The sequence below is a fragment of the Beta vulgaris genome, chromosome 5 (genome assembly GCF_026745355.1).
Source record: "Beta vulgaris subsp. vulgaris cultivar EL10 chromosome 5, EL10.2, whole genome shotgun sequence".
In the NCBI taxonomy this organism is placed as follows: domain Eukaryota; kingdom Viridiplantae; phylum Streptophyta; class Magnoliopsida; order Caryophyllales; family Amaranthaceae; genus Beta; species Beta vulgaris.
The window spans coordinates 57,643,757-57,662,294 of NC_079206.1; the positions used below are offsets into that span (position 1 = coordinate 57,643,757).

General features: G+C 34.7%; 1 protein-coding gene across 1 annotated transcript; it reads left to right on the top strand.

The window, feature by feature from the left end:
- Positions 1 to 539: 539 nt before the first annotated feature.
- Positions 540 to 2,563, top strand: LOC104908314 (protein PHYTOCHROME KINASE SUBSTRATE 3). The gene has a single exon (XM_010697406.4). It carries the CDS (start codon positions 1,075 to 1,077, stop codon positions 2,296 to 2,298), a length of 1,224 nt encoding a protein of 407 aa, XP_010695708.1. The 5' UTR covers positions 540 to 1,074; the 3' UTR covers positions 2,299 to 2,563.
- Positions 2,564 to 18,538: the final 15,975 nt, after the last annotated feature.

The following is an 18,538-nucleotide window of genomic DNA, read 5'->3' on the forward strand; positions in this document are numbered from 1 at the left end:
TGAACTGGCTCGAACGATCCCTTTAATGGTTTTATCATACTCGCGTCCATAAGTAAATTCGCGGTCACTAGTTAGAAGGCCGTTAATGAACTTGGGTTATACCCATACACTATAATTAGTTTCATATAGGACTTTGTCCTATATTTTTATCACTAGCAAATGAAATATATTCTTTTATATCAAGACAAAATTCTCAATCAAAGAAAGATACAAAGTTACAATGTTTTGGTGTAGAAGCAAACTCAAAGTAATGTACCTTATCCATCTCAAACGATGATACTTATCTGACTTGTTTCAAATAAATTTAAGACACATGTAATATAAATATTAGGGGAATGTAGCTCGTTAAGGGAGCAAGTTTTTCCAGCAAATTTTGAGAGAACAAATTTTTTTCATAACAAGTTTTTAGTGAATAATTAATTTCATATAGGTATTTGTCCTATATTTTTTATAAATGCTCCTTCAATCTCTAAAAAGTGACACAAAAGTAATCAACACATTATTCACTTCACTAACTTACTACTGCCACTATGCCTCATAGCTCCAATTCCTATTAAAGTTTCAGAATTATTGTGGCAATGCAAGATTGGCTACTAACATAGTAACATGTGAAAAAACTTTAATAAAGTTGTGTACTTAGTGCGAAGAGAAAAACCACATCATGGAAAAAACTGAAAGAAAAAAGAAAGTGTATGTAGATGGAAAAAAAATTGACATGTTATATTATTTTGTTGGGTAGAGCAGCCATAGAAGATTGTGTCCTTTATGGGGGAAATTTTTTAGTGAAAGACAAAGAAAGATCTTTGAAGCATTTCATCTGGAGGTAAGGAAAAAGTTGATAAACTGTCAATGAAGCTTCAAGCATAAAGGGACCACATCAACTTTACTAGTTACTACTACCCATTATAAACTCCTCAATATATACTACAATCCTTACACTAAGTTGTCTAAGGCCTAAAAACAACAATGAACTAATTACTCTCCTTTTCTTAACCTTCTTTCATCTTCATACTCAGCTTAATTCTACCTATTTCCTTAGCTTCCTCATCCATAGTTCTTAGCTTGTTTGTTCTCATGGCAACGACAATATTCTCACCCTACCGCGCCAACGATACCGGCCTAAACTATCCTAGAGATGCATCATTCTCTTCATACCTTGATACAACTGAGAGAGACTTTGTTAAAAGCCTAGCTGAATCTATCAATAGTCCGTCTTCGATTCGAGAAATTTCCACCCCGCGAAGAAGCATGGGGAGGAACATTTCTCGAGTTCAAAGAAGTGGTGGATCAGATGTTTTTGGGGCTGAGAGATACTTTAATGAGAAGATTGATGATAAAAAGGGTAGTAGTAATCTTGTTTCAAGTAAGGATGGAGTTAGTGGAAACAACAAACATAGGTGTAGAAGAGAGAAAAGAGATGATTTATTTGAAAGGAAATCATCAACTAGTAAAATTAGTACTAGTAGTAGTTTTAAGTCACCAACTCCTAGTCTTAAATCAGAAGGAAGTTTCAATAATAGCCAAATAGGGTTTTTACTACAAAAGAAAGGAAGTGTTGGGCATAAAATCTTCTCTGGTTTTCAATGTAAAGGTTCTTGTTTTAACAAGAAATCTGTTTATACTACCAACACACACCAAACAATACAATCTTCTCCAAAATCATACCAAGGGAATAATAATGTGAATAATAATGGATATAGGAAAAGTAGGCTTCCACATCATCAAGAACATTTTGCATTTCCTATCATAGATACCGCCTCTTTTCACCTAGATCATCCTAGGAAATCAATGGAGGTTTTTGGCCTTCATTCACTAGGAAAGCAAGAAATAATTTCACATAATAACCTCGAAAAGAAGCTTTCGATCCTAGCATGGGACGCGATCCCAAACACTCCAAGCTCACCATTCACAATCTCATTGAAAAAGAAAAGTAGTACTACTAGTAGTCCTACTATTATTGTAAGGACTGATCAAGATGAAGATGTATGTAGCGTTGCAAGCTCCGATCTTTTCGAGATCGAAAATCTTTCAGGAGCTCCTTGTAGTCAAGCATCAACTCCTTACTATGCACCAAGCGAGGCTAGCATCGAGTGGAGTGTGGTAACAGCAAGTGCAGCTGATAATTTTTCTGCCTTTTCTGATTATGATGATGAGAAAATTGCCATACCTCGACAACGAAGTAAGAACATAACCATGGAAAACAAAAAAGTGCAAAGAAGCTCTAATTCTGGTGGGATGTTCTTAGGTTGTACGAGTCACAAAGCTGTGGATGTTGTACAGAATTATAACCTACCATAAAAGATAGATCATGCAATTTTATTGTTTTATGCTTATTTCATAAAAATGGGTACATTTGTACTACGTTTTTGGGTGTGTATGGCATATTGGCAATGTTATGATTTAGTTTAATATCTTTTTTAGTGTATGATAAGATAATATTTTTGTTAATATTGAACTATGGCCATGAAATCATGTATTAGTCCTACCAAAGTAATCGAAGTATGATGTATAATTATACATTTCTAATATCTCTATGACAATCATGAACATGAGCTTTATTCTTTGCTTTCTTGTCAGCCAAAGTTACAGCATTTCATGGGACACAAAATGGGAATCCGGGTATTTTTTTTCCCTTGTTTTTAAACCTGTGGATGGACCTATTCTAGTTGCACATTTGCCTAACCATGTTGGTCCATTGAAAAAATTGTTTCTTGGCTTTTCTTTTTCGACTTCTTTTGCTTGTGTTGCATTTGTCTACTGTCTTTACTCATTTCTGCCAGGTTTTAGAAATGTTTACATATGGTTTGATTTACCTGAATTTTGTTGTAAACTAGCAATGTAGCAACGCTTAAATTGTGTTCATGACCGTATGGTTGAGGTCACTGAGAAAGAAGGGGTGGATGAGATTCGAACCCGTGACCTTTTTATCACGCTGGCTCTTGATATCATGTCAAAGGACCAACTCAACCAAAAGCTTAAGCTTATGGTTGAGGTTCCAGGAATAGATTTATACTCTATCAACAACTATGACCGTTCCACTTAAAATAATCTCGAACTGTTCTGTCAATTTTTAAGTATATATGCTTTCGGTTAATGTTCTTTTCATTGTACCAATATTATTCTGTTTTATCATACTAGTATGTTCTTTTACCAGTTCTTTTATAAATGAAGATCAATTACATACATTCTTTTATTTAGAATAGTATATTCTTTTACTTTGAAATGTATATGCTTTCGAGATCATAATAACCCACATCGTGCTCTCATAGTCCATGTGTAGCTAGAACCCCATATATCATTTACAAATGTAGTCGCAACTCATATAAAGACACGATTTTTAAGCAAATCCAGTCCTTAGAAGAAATTTAGTAATCAAGAAAATGGATAATATTTCCCAACATCCTATAGATAAGTATGATAGTATTTTAGACTATCAGCTCCGGAAAGAGACAATATTTCATGCTACACTCAAGCTCTTGACAGAACCAAATATAAACATGTATTTTATCATCTTAATTTTGAAATCATGGTTATTTTTGGTATTAGAACTCCTTCATCTATATAAACATGTATTTCATGATCTTGATTTTCACATCTTAATTCGGTTATGTATAGCAATTATCTAAAACATTACACTTTCTCCTCTTTAAATTTCAGTGGGGATAAATATTATCGAGTAAAAGTTGTAGAAGAGCCTTAATTACAAAGGAAGAGGGATGGGGGGCTACTATTAAAGTATACTAGTCATAATAGCTGCTAAAGAATGTCGCAAAAACGACCCACTACGCTACACCAGCCAGATATACTTAAAAATTCTTTATTTTTTCTATGTGATATCTACATCTTTTTATTCTTATGAAGTGGATTGGGTTCTTCTGGGTGTGCCTTGTCCCTTGCATTGAAAGCTATGATGGCAACTAAAATGTAGCATTTGTGGACTCTTCTCACTCATTGAAATCGGAACAGGCAGGTCCATACAAAACTCCTTAATTAGTTATACTTATTACAAAAACTAAAACACTGTTTTTTTAATCCATATGAGCCACGAATGCAGTTTAACGAAAACATAATAAGTGTATTTGTAAAATCTATTTAGGTTAAAGTTGTATTGCCTTCTCATCAATGAGTCAATCAATATATAGTTACAAGAAACCTATCTCCACAAGGAAACCTTTCTTAAATGACATATAGGAAACAATATATACTTATCAAGAGCCTAATACATAATATTCCCTAACACCCCCCTCAAGTTGGAGCATAGGAAGGATCAAGAATACTCAACTTGGACAAGAGAATCTCAAGTTGTGCCTTGTCAAGAGCCTTGGTGAAAATATTTGCAAGTTGTGCCTTTATGGAGACATAGGAAGGAGCTATAAGACCATCAATGATAGCATCACAAACAAAGTAACAATCAACCTCAATATGCTTTGTTCGTTCATGGCAAACTGGATTATTTGCAATATGCAATGCATGCTGGCTATGACAAAACAAAGGTATAACTTTCGGATGATTGACGTCTATGCTTAATAACAAAGCTTTCAACCATTAAAATTTACAAGTTACAGCAGCCATAGATATGTATTCTACCTCTGCAAAAAAAACGAGATATTATAGGTTGTTTTTATTTTTGTTTCCAAGAGACTAGAGGATTCCCAAGAACACTATCTAATCTGTCCAGGAACGCCTAGTGAAAGGACATGCAGCCCAATCTGAATCACACCATTTTTCTATAGGGAGAGTTCACCGTCAGAACGAAGAAGAATACCCTAATCGGGAGTGTGTGCCTTTTAAATAACGAAAAACACGAAGAGCAACATCCAAATATTCTTGTTGTGGGGCCTGCATAAACTGAGAGAGCACATGAACAAAATAGTTTAAGTCGGGGCGTGTGAAGGCCGGATAAATCAGTCGGTCAACAAGACAACAATAGGTAGCCGCATCCGGCAAAAGATCAACAGTAGCATGGGCCAAACGGTGATTTTGTTCAATTGGAAATGTGCTAGGCTTGGAGCCAAGTAAACCCCCTTTAGAGATGATGTCAAGAGTATACTTGCGCTGACAGAGAAACAAACTCATAGCACTCTTAACAACTTCAATATCCAAAAAATACTTCAGAGAACAAGATCTTTTATCTTGAAATAAGCACTCAAATATGACTTGAAGACATGTAAGGAGCAGAATCATTACCGGAAATTATAAGATCATTAACATACACAAAAACGTTTATCTGGACTTTTCCCTGGGTATAGGTGAAAAGAGAGTAATCAGAGTAAGATTGTAGACAACCATACTGTTTCAAGGCAGTGACTAGCTTGGGAAACCAACAATGAGGTGTTTGTTTAAGACCATACAAAGACTTTCGTAATCTGTAGACAAGATTGGGATTTGAACCCTCAAAGCTAGGTGGAAGCTTCATATAAACCTTCCTCAAGATCACCATGAAGGAATGTATTATAAGCATCTATCTAATGAAACTCCCAGTTTTTGGAAGCAACTATCGCAAGGAAAGCACGCATAGTAGTCATTTTAGCAACAGGAGCAAAAGCTTCATAATAATCAATATCTGCTTCCTGATGATTGCATAAAACAACCAACACTACAAAAAAAAGCTTATATAGCGACGGATTTTTGAAGACGGATATATATCCGTTTCTAATTTAGAGACGGAATATTGATAATCCGTCTCTAAATTTATTTAGAGACGGATTTTTTAAATCCGTCTCTAAATTAGAGACGGATTTTTAAATCCGTCTCTAATTTAGGGACGGATTTTAAAAATCCGTCCCTAAATTAGAGACGGATTTTAAAAATCCGTCTCGAAATAAATTTAGAGACGGATTTTGAAAATCCGTCTCTAACTTAGGGACGGATTATCAATATCCGTCCCTAAAGTTAGAGACGGATTTTTAAATCCGTCTCTAAAGTTAGAGACGGATTTAAAAATCCGTCTCTAAAGTTAGAGATGGATTTAAAAAATCCGTCTCTAAATTTACATATGAATATTTTATTGCACGTATTTAATTTAGAGACGGATTTTCAAAATCCGTCTCTAAATTTAGAGACGGATTCTAAAAATCCGTCTCTAAATTCAAATATGAATATTTTATTGCGCTTCTTTAATTTAGGGACGGATTTTAAAAATCCGTCTCTAAGTTAGAGACGGATTTTAAGATCCGCTCTAATTTAGAGACGGATTTTAAAATCCGTCTCTAATTTAGGACGGATTTAAAATCCGTCTCTAAATTAGGACGGATTTTTGAATCCGTCTCTAATATTTCTTCTACATATTACCAAATATGTAGAAATATACAAGTTGTATTTGGTGTAGTTGGTTGGAGCTTCTTCTCGTTTCTTTGAGGTTACAAGTTCGATTCCTACGAACAGCGATTCTTGCGACTGTGGAGTCTTCTTATCCTTTCCCTTGTAGAGCTGAACCGGGTTTACTTAAGGGATATTCCTAAATGGTAATGAGATCAACTTGAACTAGGTAGGTAATAATAGGTGATTAAATATAATTCATGATAATATTAGGAACTTCGTGTTGTTAATTTCGTTTATATATTTTTTATATTTTCAGCGAACTTAGAGACGAATTTCCAAAATCCGTCTCTAAACTTTAGAGACGGATTTTTAAAATCCGTCTCTAACTCGAATTAGCGACAAGGGTTTTAGAGAGGGATAATGTCCGTCTCTAAATCCGTCTCTAAGCCCATATAGCGACGGATTTGACCTTTTTAGGGACGGATTTTGTCCGTCTCTAAATGGACTTTTTTTTGTAGTGCAAACGAGATTTGAAGCGTTCAACCTCGCCATTAGCAAGATACTTTATACGATAAACCCTTTGACTCCTCAAAGCACGCTTACCGGGAGGTAAAGCCTCCAAAGTCCAAGTATCATTATCCTCCAAAGCATTTATCTCATCCTGCATAGAGGCCTTCCACCTATTATCTCGCATAGCCTCCTTAAAGGACTTTGGTTTTGTATTAGTCACAACAGCAGCAAGAAACTTTCAATAATTCACAGAATAATTTGCACAATATATATAGTGAGATATTGGATAAGGAGTTCTTAAAGTAGCCGATGAGGAAGGAGAAGTGCGTAGATAAGGATGGACTGGCCACTTTAACATTGTTGGTTACAAAGTCTTAAAGTAACAGTGAGGGATATTTCTCCCTTAAAACACAACCCAAAGGGGCTGAATCCAAGTCTAAAAAGGTGTTGGGTGAGGAATTGGGCTACAATCCTAGAATAAAGAGGGGTAGATATAGTAGCAGGGATCGGATGTGAGCTGGAGTGTGGATTAAGGTCCAGTGGAGGGAAGAGGGGAATTAGGGCCTAAGAGGCCGGAGTTGTCTAGGAGTAAAGGTGGCATGTTTTGTGGACTGGGCGCAGGAGATAAAAGGAGGTGCTGGAGTGTGGATTAAGGTCCAGTGGAGGGAAGAGGGGAATTAGGGCCCAAGAGGCCGGAGTTATCTAGGAGTAATGGTGGCATGTTTTGTGGAGTAGGCGCAGGAGATAAAAGGAGGTGTTGGGCCTGAGAGGTAATTGAGTTGTGGGTAGAAGTGTTGGGCTTAGGAGAGTGAGGTAGAAAATTTTTTGTGGTGTAGCGGGCCCAGTAGGACAGGTAGTGTATTTGTGTAATTCCCCGTGATTTTATAAATTTTATAAATGCATTTTAAGGTATATTATATATGTTTTAATATTTGAATGATTTATTTCTGAAAAGGCTGACTATTTGAAAGTCAAAAAAATTATTTAATAATTTTAAGTAAATCAAATATTTCATCTAATCATACTTTGAAAATAATTTAAATAGCTCAAAACATCTTTGGGTTTAGTAAAAAGGATTTTAAATTGGGTTGGAAGAACCCAACTATGCAAAACACCACCATTAAAGCCCACCACAATTTTCTAAGCCCAAAAAAGAATAACTATATAAACTCAAAAGCCCAATCTTTTCCCCACTTTATTTTCTCTTTCTTCCTTCTCCCCCTTTTCTTTTTTGTGGCCATCCTATTCCTCTCTTTTCTTTCTTTTTCTTCGGCCTTCTCCTCTCGGCCGCCGCTGGATCACCGTCGGAAGCCAGCCGCCATAGCAGCTAGCAGTCTGACGCCGACTTTTCTCGCCCCTTGGCTGCCGGTTTTCTCGCTCTTCTTCTTGTGGTTATTTCTTACTCCTCTAGTTTTATCTAATGTTAAAGTTCATATAAAGGATTATTTTAATATTTTTATGATTAAAGTTTATAGTTCGATGATTTAAATATAAATTTCAGATTATGTAATTTATATAATAAAGTAACTAAATTTCAAATTTATTCATTATGTTTAAATTAAGGTTTTAAGTATCAAAGCATAGATGTTTAGGGTTTTGTGAGTTTGAAATTATAGTAGTATATGAAGTAGTTTGTGAAATTGAGTACTCTTATGATTTTGATTATGTTTTTAAAGGGTTTTAAATACATTATAAGTTGTTGGAATTTTTAAATAGTATGCTTATGATGGAGTTTAAATTATCAAATTATGAGTTTTTAAGAGTTTTAGTGACTAGTATGGTAGTACTATACTAGGGAGTATTAATAATTGAATTTTTAATGATGGAAAAGGATTTTAAATATTTTTAAAGAGGGTTTAAAGTATTTTAATATTGTTGAAAAATTTATAGAGTATTGATTTGTATGGCTATGTTGATTATTGGTAGGCGGAAAATTCCCTTTAGGCGACTTTTAAGCTTGTTAAGATTGCCTCGAATTTGTCTATACAAGGTACGTACATAACCATGTTTGGGTTGGATTAGTATCATGTCCTAAGGATGGGATTTATGTCGTATTATGTATAGGAAACTATTTATAGTTCACATGTGATTAATATTCAATTGAAATTGCATGCTTTATGCGGCTGTGTGAAGCATGTTGATTATGATGATTATATTATGTTTGTATTGATGATTGATGCAAGCATATGAGATTATGAACTTTATTTTATTAATTCACATGAGAGATTAATAATTATGTTGGTATTGGATCATGTTGTTCCCTTTGAATTATTTTAATGACTTTATGAGAATCAAAGGCCTTATTTGGGAAGTTGATTATTCACCTATGAAAGATTGGTTGGTTGTTGACTTGGATCAACAAATAAATAACGGTGTTGGAATTTAATATTGGAATTATTCTTGAGTTTTTAAGTTGATGATCACCTTATCTAATCCTAGTCTAGCCTCCCTCTCTCTTTTTTTTCTCTCTCTAAAACTCTAACCTCCTCTAGCCCTTCTTCATCAGTAGGGGTGCCATGGATGTTTTCATCCATGGTAAGCCCCCTTCCCCTTTTATTTTCAATTTTAGTTCTTTTTCTTGTTTTATTGAATAAATCAGTATCTCTTTATAGGATTCTTTTAGTCTTTGTTGTGGATATTTCCTTCTCTCCTGTGGAAGTTGTGAGTATGGTTTTTTTAGGTATGATGAATTTTTCTCATTGGTTGAAGTTCGAGACTCAACGTGAAGGTATTGGAATCTCGGATGCGGTAAACATGGCTCGATCAAGAACGTTCTTCCCAAACTATGTCATAATGGTAGACTTCCTCATCAATAGCTGCTTGATTTAGCAAATACAAGGGGGTTTGCGTTGTATTGCTCGATCTGGCTCATTGTAGTTTCTTTGAAGACGAATTTGATTTAACCTTGTTTGATTGTATCTTGTTTTTCTTTAATATCTATTGTAGATGTCGTTTGGCCTTCAATTAATGAAATTTCTCCTTCAAAAAAAATTTAATCCTAAGATAAAAATGGAAGTTTATGTATCTTTGATAATTGTACCATTTGCCTTACTTCGTGAGTCATAACAAGTAATAATTAATTTATTAATCACTTAAAATGGAAAGTGAATAGCAATAGCTTTAGACTTATGCACGTCTGAAGTGTTGGACTAGTATGAGTTGGAATAAATGGTGGTAGCCCCATGGCTTTTATTGGGATCGGATTGATCACCGTGTCCTATTTTTATTTAAAAGGTTACTCGATATCGTAGGTCAGGGGGTACAGAGTCACACCCGTATTTCGTCTTCTAAATTGAAGACTGGTTTGGTTTGGACAACTCTTTCCATTGTCTATTCCATCTAAATTAATTAACTTATTATTTGTGGAGTCTAGTTCAGTAAAAGTAGTCTGCTATGTTTATTAACTTATTGTTTATTATTAGAATCATGTTAGGTTTTATATTCATTTACTATGTAGTACGTACTCAGTTTTGCTGATTATGTGTTTTGTGTGTATGTGTTGATTATGGCTATGCCTTATTGATTCTGTGATGATCCATTTGGTGAGCAGTCTTTCGGATAGAGCATTGTCCATTTTAGGTTTGAAGATGATGCATCATGGGTTTGGGAAGTCATAGAGAGCCTGTGTTGACTATATTATTATAGTTGACTTTTACATTTGTGGTTGACTTTTGACTTTGTGTTGGTTTGACTTTGGTTTGAATTTTGATCGGAGTTAACTTTTGGTTGACTAAGTTTTATTTTCAAAGGTATTTATTATTATTATTTTCTTTGAAAATTTCTGAATAAGTCGATACGTTATTAGGAAAATGAGATGGGCTTGGAGGAGTGTTGGGCTCATGAGAAGGGGAAGGCAGATCATTTGTGATGGTTGGCTCAGAAGGAGTGGGACCATCCATAAAGTCCTAAAGAGCAAAATCTTCATGAGTAAGGTCAATTGATGGAGGAAATAAAGTAATGGGATTAGTATTGACATCTTTAGGAGTAAGAAAAAGGAAGCCTTCCTCAAAAGATTTAGCATCAAGAGACACAAAAAAATTCTTTAGTGTCAAAATCATAAACTTTCTAACCTTTTTTGCCAAAGGGTACCCCACAAAAATACACTTCCTACTCCGACTAGCAAATTTATCACCCTTGGTTTTGTGATTATGAGCAAAGCAAAGACAACCAAAAATATGAATAGCTTGATCAGCAGGAGAAAATCCTTTAAGAACATCAAAGGGGATTGATTATCTAATAATGGTGTGGGAATAAGGTGAGCAGCAGTATGGACACCCCCCCCCCCCCCCAAGAAAAAATAGATAGGAAGATTGGCTTAAAAAAGGATGGCTTGACTATGCTTACATTCCACACGACTATTTTGTTGAGGAGTAGAAACACATGAAGTTTGGGAAATAATCCCCATGACACTAAAATAATCATGCAAGCAATTAAATTACGTCCCACTATCACTCTGAACTACTTTAATGGTGGTAGAAAATTAGCGAAACAAAATTCATGAACATTTGAAAGACTTCACTTTTATCAACCATCAAATAAATCCAAACAGCTAGAGTAATCATCAACCATAGTAAAAAAAATAACGAGCTACACAAGAGGAGATATGCCTATAAGAGCCCCACAAATCACATTGTATCTTTTCAAAAATTCTAGCAGCTTTATTATTACTAATAGGGAATTTGTCTCCTGGATGCTTTGCACGAAAATAAATCTCGCAATGACTATGTAAACTACCCTTATGACCACATAAGGGGGGAAGTAACTTCACCACTTTTTCTGAAGGATGACCTAACTGGCGATGCTACAATTCAAACTCTGAAATAACTCCATGCCACTACAACAAATAGCTTCAAGGAGGGCAATTAAAATAGCCCTCTTTGATACAAAATTGGCCTTCATAGGTTACGAGGGCAATTTTAAAATTGCCCTTCCGTTGCCCTTGTATTCCCGTTGTATTAGGTTTAAAGGGCAAATCTCATATTTTTGCCCTCTTTGATCCAATAATAAAAGGGCAAAAAATTTTGCCCTCTTTGATTCATCAACTAAGGCAAATAAAGTTGCCCTCTATGATCATCAGAAAGGGCAATACTTTTGCCCTCTTTGCTCAAAAACAAGGAAGACAAACACAATTGTCTTATTTGGTCTACAACAAACAAGGCAAAAATAAGATATTGCCCTGTTTGTACTTCATCAAGCGGGGCAAAGATTAGATATTGCCTTCTTTGTACTTTATCAAACAGGGCAAAAATAAGATATTGCCCTCTTTTTACTTTGTCAAGCCCTGCTAGTCATCCATTAACATGATAGAAGTTGGGAAAATTTGCAATTGCTAAAAGTGATGAACCATGATAATGAAGAGACATGTGATTGGCAGAGCTTGATATCTGGTAGTAGTGATTTATTCATTTTTGATTCACCTAATATAGCAACTTCAAAAGAGTTGGTGCAAAAATCAGAAGAAAAAGAAACAAATGTTTTTATATCTTTTTATCACGCTTTCCACATGATGCGGCATTTGCTATGCAAACTACACTTCATGATGGCTCCAGTAACTGTAATGAAGCATATGAAAGTATAGAAAATTCAACTCAACCCACAGAGGCTCCTGAATTGAAGCACATGGAGCAGCCGCCAGAGACTCTGGAAATTTCCTAACATGTATCAATGCCCAACATGAGTATATGAGCCTGCGTATCAATCCATTGGACTTCAAAAACCATCTGCAGATAAAATACTTGTCAGAAATAAAAATGTATTTAAAATTTGTTCATACTCTTGGCTTTGCACTACTCATTCTTTTTCTCCTGAATATTCAATCATTTGCTAAACCAAACAAAGAAGAAGAAGATCACTTTAAACTGTCATCTACCATAACTTTTAAATTCGTGTAACGTTTTAAATTCGTTGAACTTTGCTTCACCCTCTTCATCAAAACTAACATCTTTATGCCTTCGGTAATCCATCAAAAAATTCATGATGATAGTAAAAATGTGGACTATTTGAAATATAAAGATGATGATAGAACAGAACAGAACATGTCTACTGATCACAGAACATTACAGAACAAGTCATTTATATTAGTCATATTTTTGTTTATAAGAATCTGCAACTGTCAAAGAAACAACTGCAGCCTATTCTTCTAAAATTGCATAACATCCTCAGGAGACAATAGAGCACGAGAAAACTGGCCTCTAAGTGCTAACTCAAACTGAATTCACTATTTAACAAGTTTTAAACCACCAAAAATACATACATGCAAATATGCATTTATATCAGCAATCTGCAATTCACCAATTTATGACAGAAATTCTTTTATCAATCATACTTCCCTTCCCATGCATAACCCCTTTACTTCCCTGAAGCTGAAAACTTGATTTAATACGTCTAGGGAACTCAAAAAACCAACTGCACAGTGCACAGTAACTAAGTAGTTTTAAAATCATCTGTTCTAGGTGAGATATATATCCCATGGAGAAAAAAATCGTTGAATCCCACCAGTATAATGAAACAGGCTAGCAAAAATGGAAAAAGTAACCACTAATTGAGAGTTCGCATATACTTATTGAGATTTTCTCAAGGCATTTCACAAAACATGGTCATGAGCAAATTCATGTCAATAGTACTATATGAAAGTATGAAACCCGCAAAACACATAGTAGTTCCAACACTGCCAGAGTCCAGAGACTTTTCTTAAGCCACGTACTCTCCTAATCAAATATCTGCTAACTTTGCTAAACTGAAAAATCTTACTACATCAATTTCCACCAAAGCCAAGAATGATGCGTTAGTTGTTTACCAATTAGAATTCAATGAATCAAACCAACATGAATTGCAATGCTTCAAGTCAACTGTCATATCAGCTTCTCCAAAAAGATGATAAATTCATGCAACTTGAAGCAATATCCAACCAATAGTTTATAGTAGTATCCATAAACCTTGCTAAATTGCTAAATTCTTCTAATAATTTTGCCAATAAAGTAATAGCTTTAGGACATTTCATTTCTTATAGGAGGAAGGGAAGCCCAGATTCAATCAAGCATGCTAAAATTGACATATCATTTGCTCAATAGGACATGAATTATGCTGAAAGTGACATATCATTTGCTCAAATGATACTGGTTTCCTTTATTGAGTAAAACCTATGGTGATAATCAATATCAGTACACAAATGAGAGCCCAGAAAATAATGTATATGCTATGGAAAGTGCATTATTAGTGAGGCTTCAATCATTTTAGCAGCCACCCACCTCTTGTAGGAGGGTAAGTGCATTACTAGTCTATAGTTATTCGGCCTTCCTAATCTCAAAGTTTGGTATCATGAGTTGATCTGGTTATAAACTTATATAATTCATTTCATATATGGTTAACTTGACCTGATCAATTAATCGCATGGGTCATTTCAATTCAGGTCATTTTAGGCCAATTCAGTCGGATTTCTTTCTCGTGCATTCCTCCATTCTTAGTTGGAAACTTTTCCATTATCAGAGTATTCCGCCTGTATAATAGTACTGGAACAATTTTTTACAACTGCATTTTGGATCCTTTGTTTACAACTTTGCATACACCAGTTACACCACCAATAGATGAATTGACTGATCGACCCTATAAAAAGAACAACACCTCTATTTCTTTTAGGTAAGGAGGAAAAACGTTAGGAGATCCTCCTCACAAACAGAATGTAAACAAAATCTCTTAATATATGCCCAATCCTTTGTTTACCAAATGGAACTGTTATTGTTGGAGATAACATAACTAGTTAGTGTTAGTTAACAAGAGTTGCTTTAGTTTGTTATTAGTTTGGTTTAGTTTGTTAGATTATACTAATATGATAATTAGTATAAATAGGAGGTACTTGTAATACTTCTTTACTTTTCATCAAATAATAAAATGTAGTTCTCTATTCTCTCTCTTTCCTCCATCTTCCTCTCTACTGTATTCTTCAACCTCAAGCACATCAATGGCTTCCTCTTCTCTTCTTCCTGATTTTCTTCCTCCATAAACACGAATTCTAACATGGTATCAGAGCAAGATATCGATCCTTGCTCAATAATTCCGTAACTTTCAGTTCTAAATTTCATAAACATCAGCTTATTTCTCCTTTCATCAAAATTTCCTCAAAATTTTCATTTTCTTGCATTTCTCACAAATTGGTTGGACTCTTCTCAAATTCGAACCAATTTCTTCTTCTTTCTTCATTTTCCGGACGAAATTCACTCGAATTTCACAATGAAATTTCTGGATTCGAGTTGTTATTCTTGTGCTAAGATTTTCCCACTCAATTTTTCTTTTTTGATAATGGCTGAATTTTCTCAAACACATACACAATTTTTTGCGTGGGATTAAACCCAATTTCCTTGGTCATCTTCTTGGATTGTTGGAGTTTGTTTCAAGAAAGATTTTATGCATTTCTGCGTTTGCTTTGTGTTGCACGCAAGTTGTTCGATAAAATGCGTGAGAGAAGTATTGTTGTTTGGAATGCCAGATTTCTGGGTGTTTGACATTCGTGAATTCTGTTTACTTACTGGGTTGCTCGTCGTTAAAGTTGATTCATCACATTCTTGGGTTCTTGGTTCATTTTTTCTCTGATTCTTTGAGTTTGTCTTACTGGGTATGAATCTTGCCAATCTTGATGGTAAGTCTTTATTTCATTTGGAGTTTGGAGAGGCATTCTTGAATGTGGAATTTGTGTTGTAGTAATGATATTGTTGTTAATTGCCATTTGTTGTTATTAGAAACTTGGAAATTGGTTATGTGCTGGAGATTCAATAGTGGCAGTGGTGTTGTGTAAAAAAAAAAAAAAAAAAGAAGCTGATGTAATGCGAAATTAATGTTTGGTGGTAGAAGTGAACACTAGTTCAATTCCTTCTGTCCTTCTTCTAATATTTGTTTGCAAACTTAATCACATATCAATTCTTTCATATTTTCAATATCTGAAAAATGACCCCTCATTCTGCCAAATCTTTGTCCCCATTTTTTTCTCAAATCAAGCCACATACTTGGTCAAATTCCTACTCTTCTCATCTTTCAAAATCAAAATCAAAATCAAAATGTTTCTGTTTTTTTTTTTCATTGCCCTTAGAATCTTGTCTTTGCCCATTAGAGGCTTTTCTTGGACCTATAGAGGTCATTTTTGACCCATAGTGGTCATTGATGAAGATCCATAGAGATCATTTGATAGTCTTATGACTTTAACCTTCATTTTTCATGATCCTTAGAGATCAATTTTCTTCCCATAGAGGCATGTCTTGTGACCCATAGTTTGTCAATTTCGCCCATAGAGGCTTATGTTGTGCCCATAGAGGCCTTTGCTGTGATCCATTGTGATCATTTTCATAAACCCATAGAGGTTAGGTTTGATGCGACCCATTGTGGCTCATTCTTTGAAGACCCAAGTGGTCATTTTCTTTCTCATTTCTCATATTCCTACTCACCTTTGTGATCATTTTTTTTTGTTTGGTGTGTCGTGGTGTATTTGCTATATTGGTATCGTTGAGCTAGTTGTGGTACCTGGTGGTATATCTGAAGCCAATTTCCTCACATTTCGAAGCTCATATTGATGCAAGTTCACATTTCCTCTTCTTTGTTCAATGGTTATGGTTTCCCTGTTGTGAGTCTTGTTTTTTTGGTGGTGAGCTGTTGTGGAACTGCTGGTTTGCTATGATAACAGCACATATGTTTCTTCAGTACATTAAGTTTGCACCTTTGTATGTTCATCACAAGAAGACAGCAAGCACATTCATTTGCAACTATTGGGTTCCTACACTACTTGTTCATGGTTGGTTCCGATGGTGGTGTTGTTCAAATTGACTACAAGTGATGCAAAGCTAGACGTCTTCAATCCATGAGTTCAAACTGGAAATGTTTTTTCAACCATTTCCAGTTTGAGGGGGGATGTTGGAGATAATATAACTAGTTAGTATTAGTTAACAAGAGTTGCTTAGTTTGTTATTAGTTTGGTTTAGTTTGTTAGATTATACTAATATGATAATTAGTATAAATAGGAGGTACTTGTAATACTTCTTTACTTTTCATCAAATAATAAAATGTAGTTCTCTATTCTCTCTCTTTCCTTCATCTTCCTCTCTACTGTATTCTTCAACCTCAAGCACATCAATGGCTTCCTCTTCTCTTCTTCCTGATTTTCTTCCTCCATAAACACGAATTCTAACAGTTATGTATGAGTTGCAAAAGCAAGCAACTTAGCTCATATATCATTTTCAGTAGAGGAGAGAATTACTCCATAGAACTTACGGTGCAACCTCCACATCCCCAAGACTCAACTCAATGCAAAAGTACATATGTCATCTTCCTAGATTATAGTCTATATTAAATAAAAAACTAGGTCATCCTAATCAATTATATAATTTTATTTAAACATCATGATAAAATATGCAATTATTATTATCTTAATATCTTCTTCTACTATAATTGCATCAAACAACTCAGATATGAAGTAATTTCAAGAAAGTGAAATCAGATATGAAGAATTTAGATAAACTTATATAGTGCATGCACCAAGACTTGTCGAACCATGTCACCTCCATTGAAGTAGTAAAATCCATGTTTTCAACGTCCCGTCCCAATTAACTTTTTCGGTTGGTCCTGTATAGCACACACAGAAAAGGTAAAATTGAACAATGCAGTGCAAATCATTAGTAAGTTGTGAAACCGAAAGTAAATTGCAACTGAACCGAGGAACATACTGAACATTAGAAAGGGTAATAGTAGCGGAAAGACAAACATATCCCTTTTTACTGGCAGCTACCAAGTCACCATTAGGAAGCCCAACGAGACATGATGGAATATCAACCAAATCAAATAACCATGTGAGCATACTCATAATATAATGCGTATCACCCGTATCAATAATCGAAAAATTGAAAACAAACATACCATTTGACCTGTCATCCGGAGCGCGAGCATTCTCAAGAAGCTCGACAAGGGCCTTCCACTATTCGGCCTAGAACAAAGTAGAAGAGCTTGAGGAATAACCCGCAGTAGATGGGCTGGGTGTAGCCTAGACATAATTGGCATGAGGTGTACTGGGCTTGTTTGCACCATGCTAGGTATTCTGTCTTTAATTATATATAACATTTTTTTTGATAGTAAGGATGATATATAATTTTATCCACACCTCAATTCTGACGGTTTCTTGGTAGGACATTTTTTAGTCAGGGTATATTATAGACAAGAGGTTTAGTGGTTTCCAATCATATATAACATAAATTTCATACACTATTGACTACTATGTGTTTTTATTCTTCATATGCAATCTATTCGAGTTGTTTAGCTTAGAGATGACAATGGGTAGGATCTGGACAGGGTCCTCTAGGATTCAAATCCGTTTTTTAGGAAAGAATCTAGGTGCTACCTAGATCCATTGGGTAATAAGAAATAAGGATTCAGCTTCGTATGGATCCTACGGATTCGGGTCCTAAACGGATCCTTGTTTATTTTGTTCAAACTACCCTAATTTTCATAATAATTAAAGATTTTTAACAATAAAGTCATCTAATATCAACCAAAAATCACATTTAATTTCTGAAAAATAACCATTGCAACCATTTAATTATCAAACTGTAGATTAATCAACTATTTTTGAAAGATTAACAGTTATCAACCGATTTCTCGAACTCAATAATCCAGTAAATTGCACATTAATTAGAATAATAATTCGAAATTCAAGCAAAAATCTGTTATTACATGTAATAACTAATATTATAATATTAAATAATAATATTATAAAAACGGATAAACAGATCTGGAT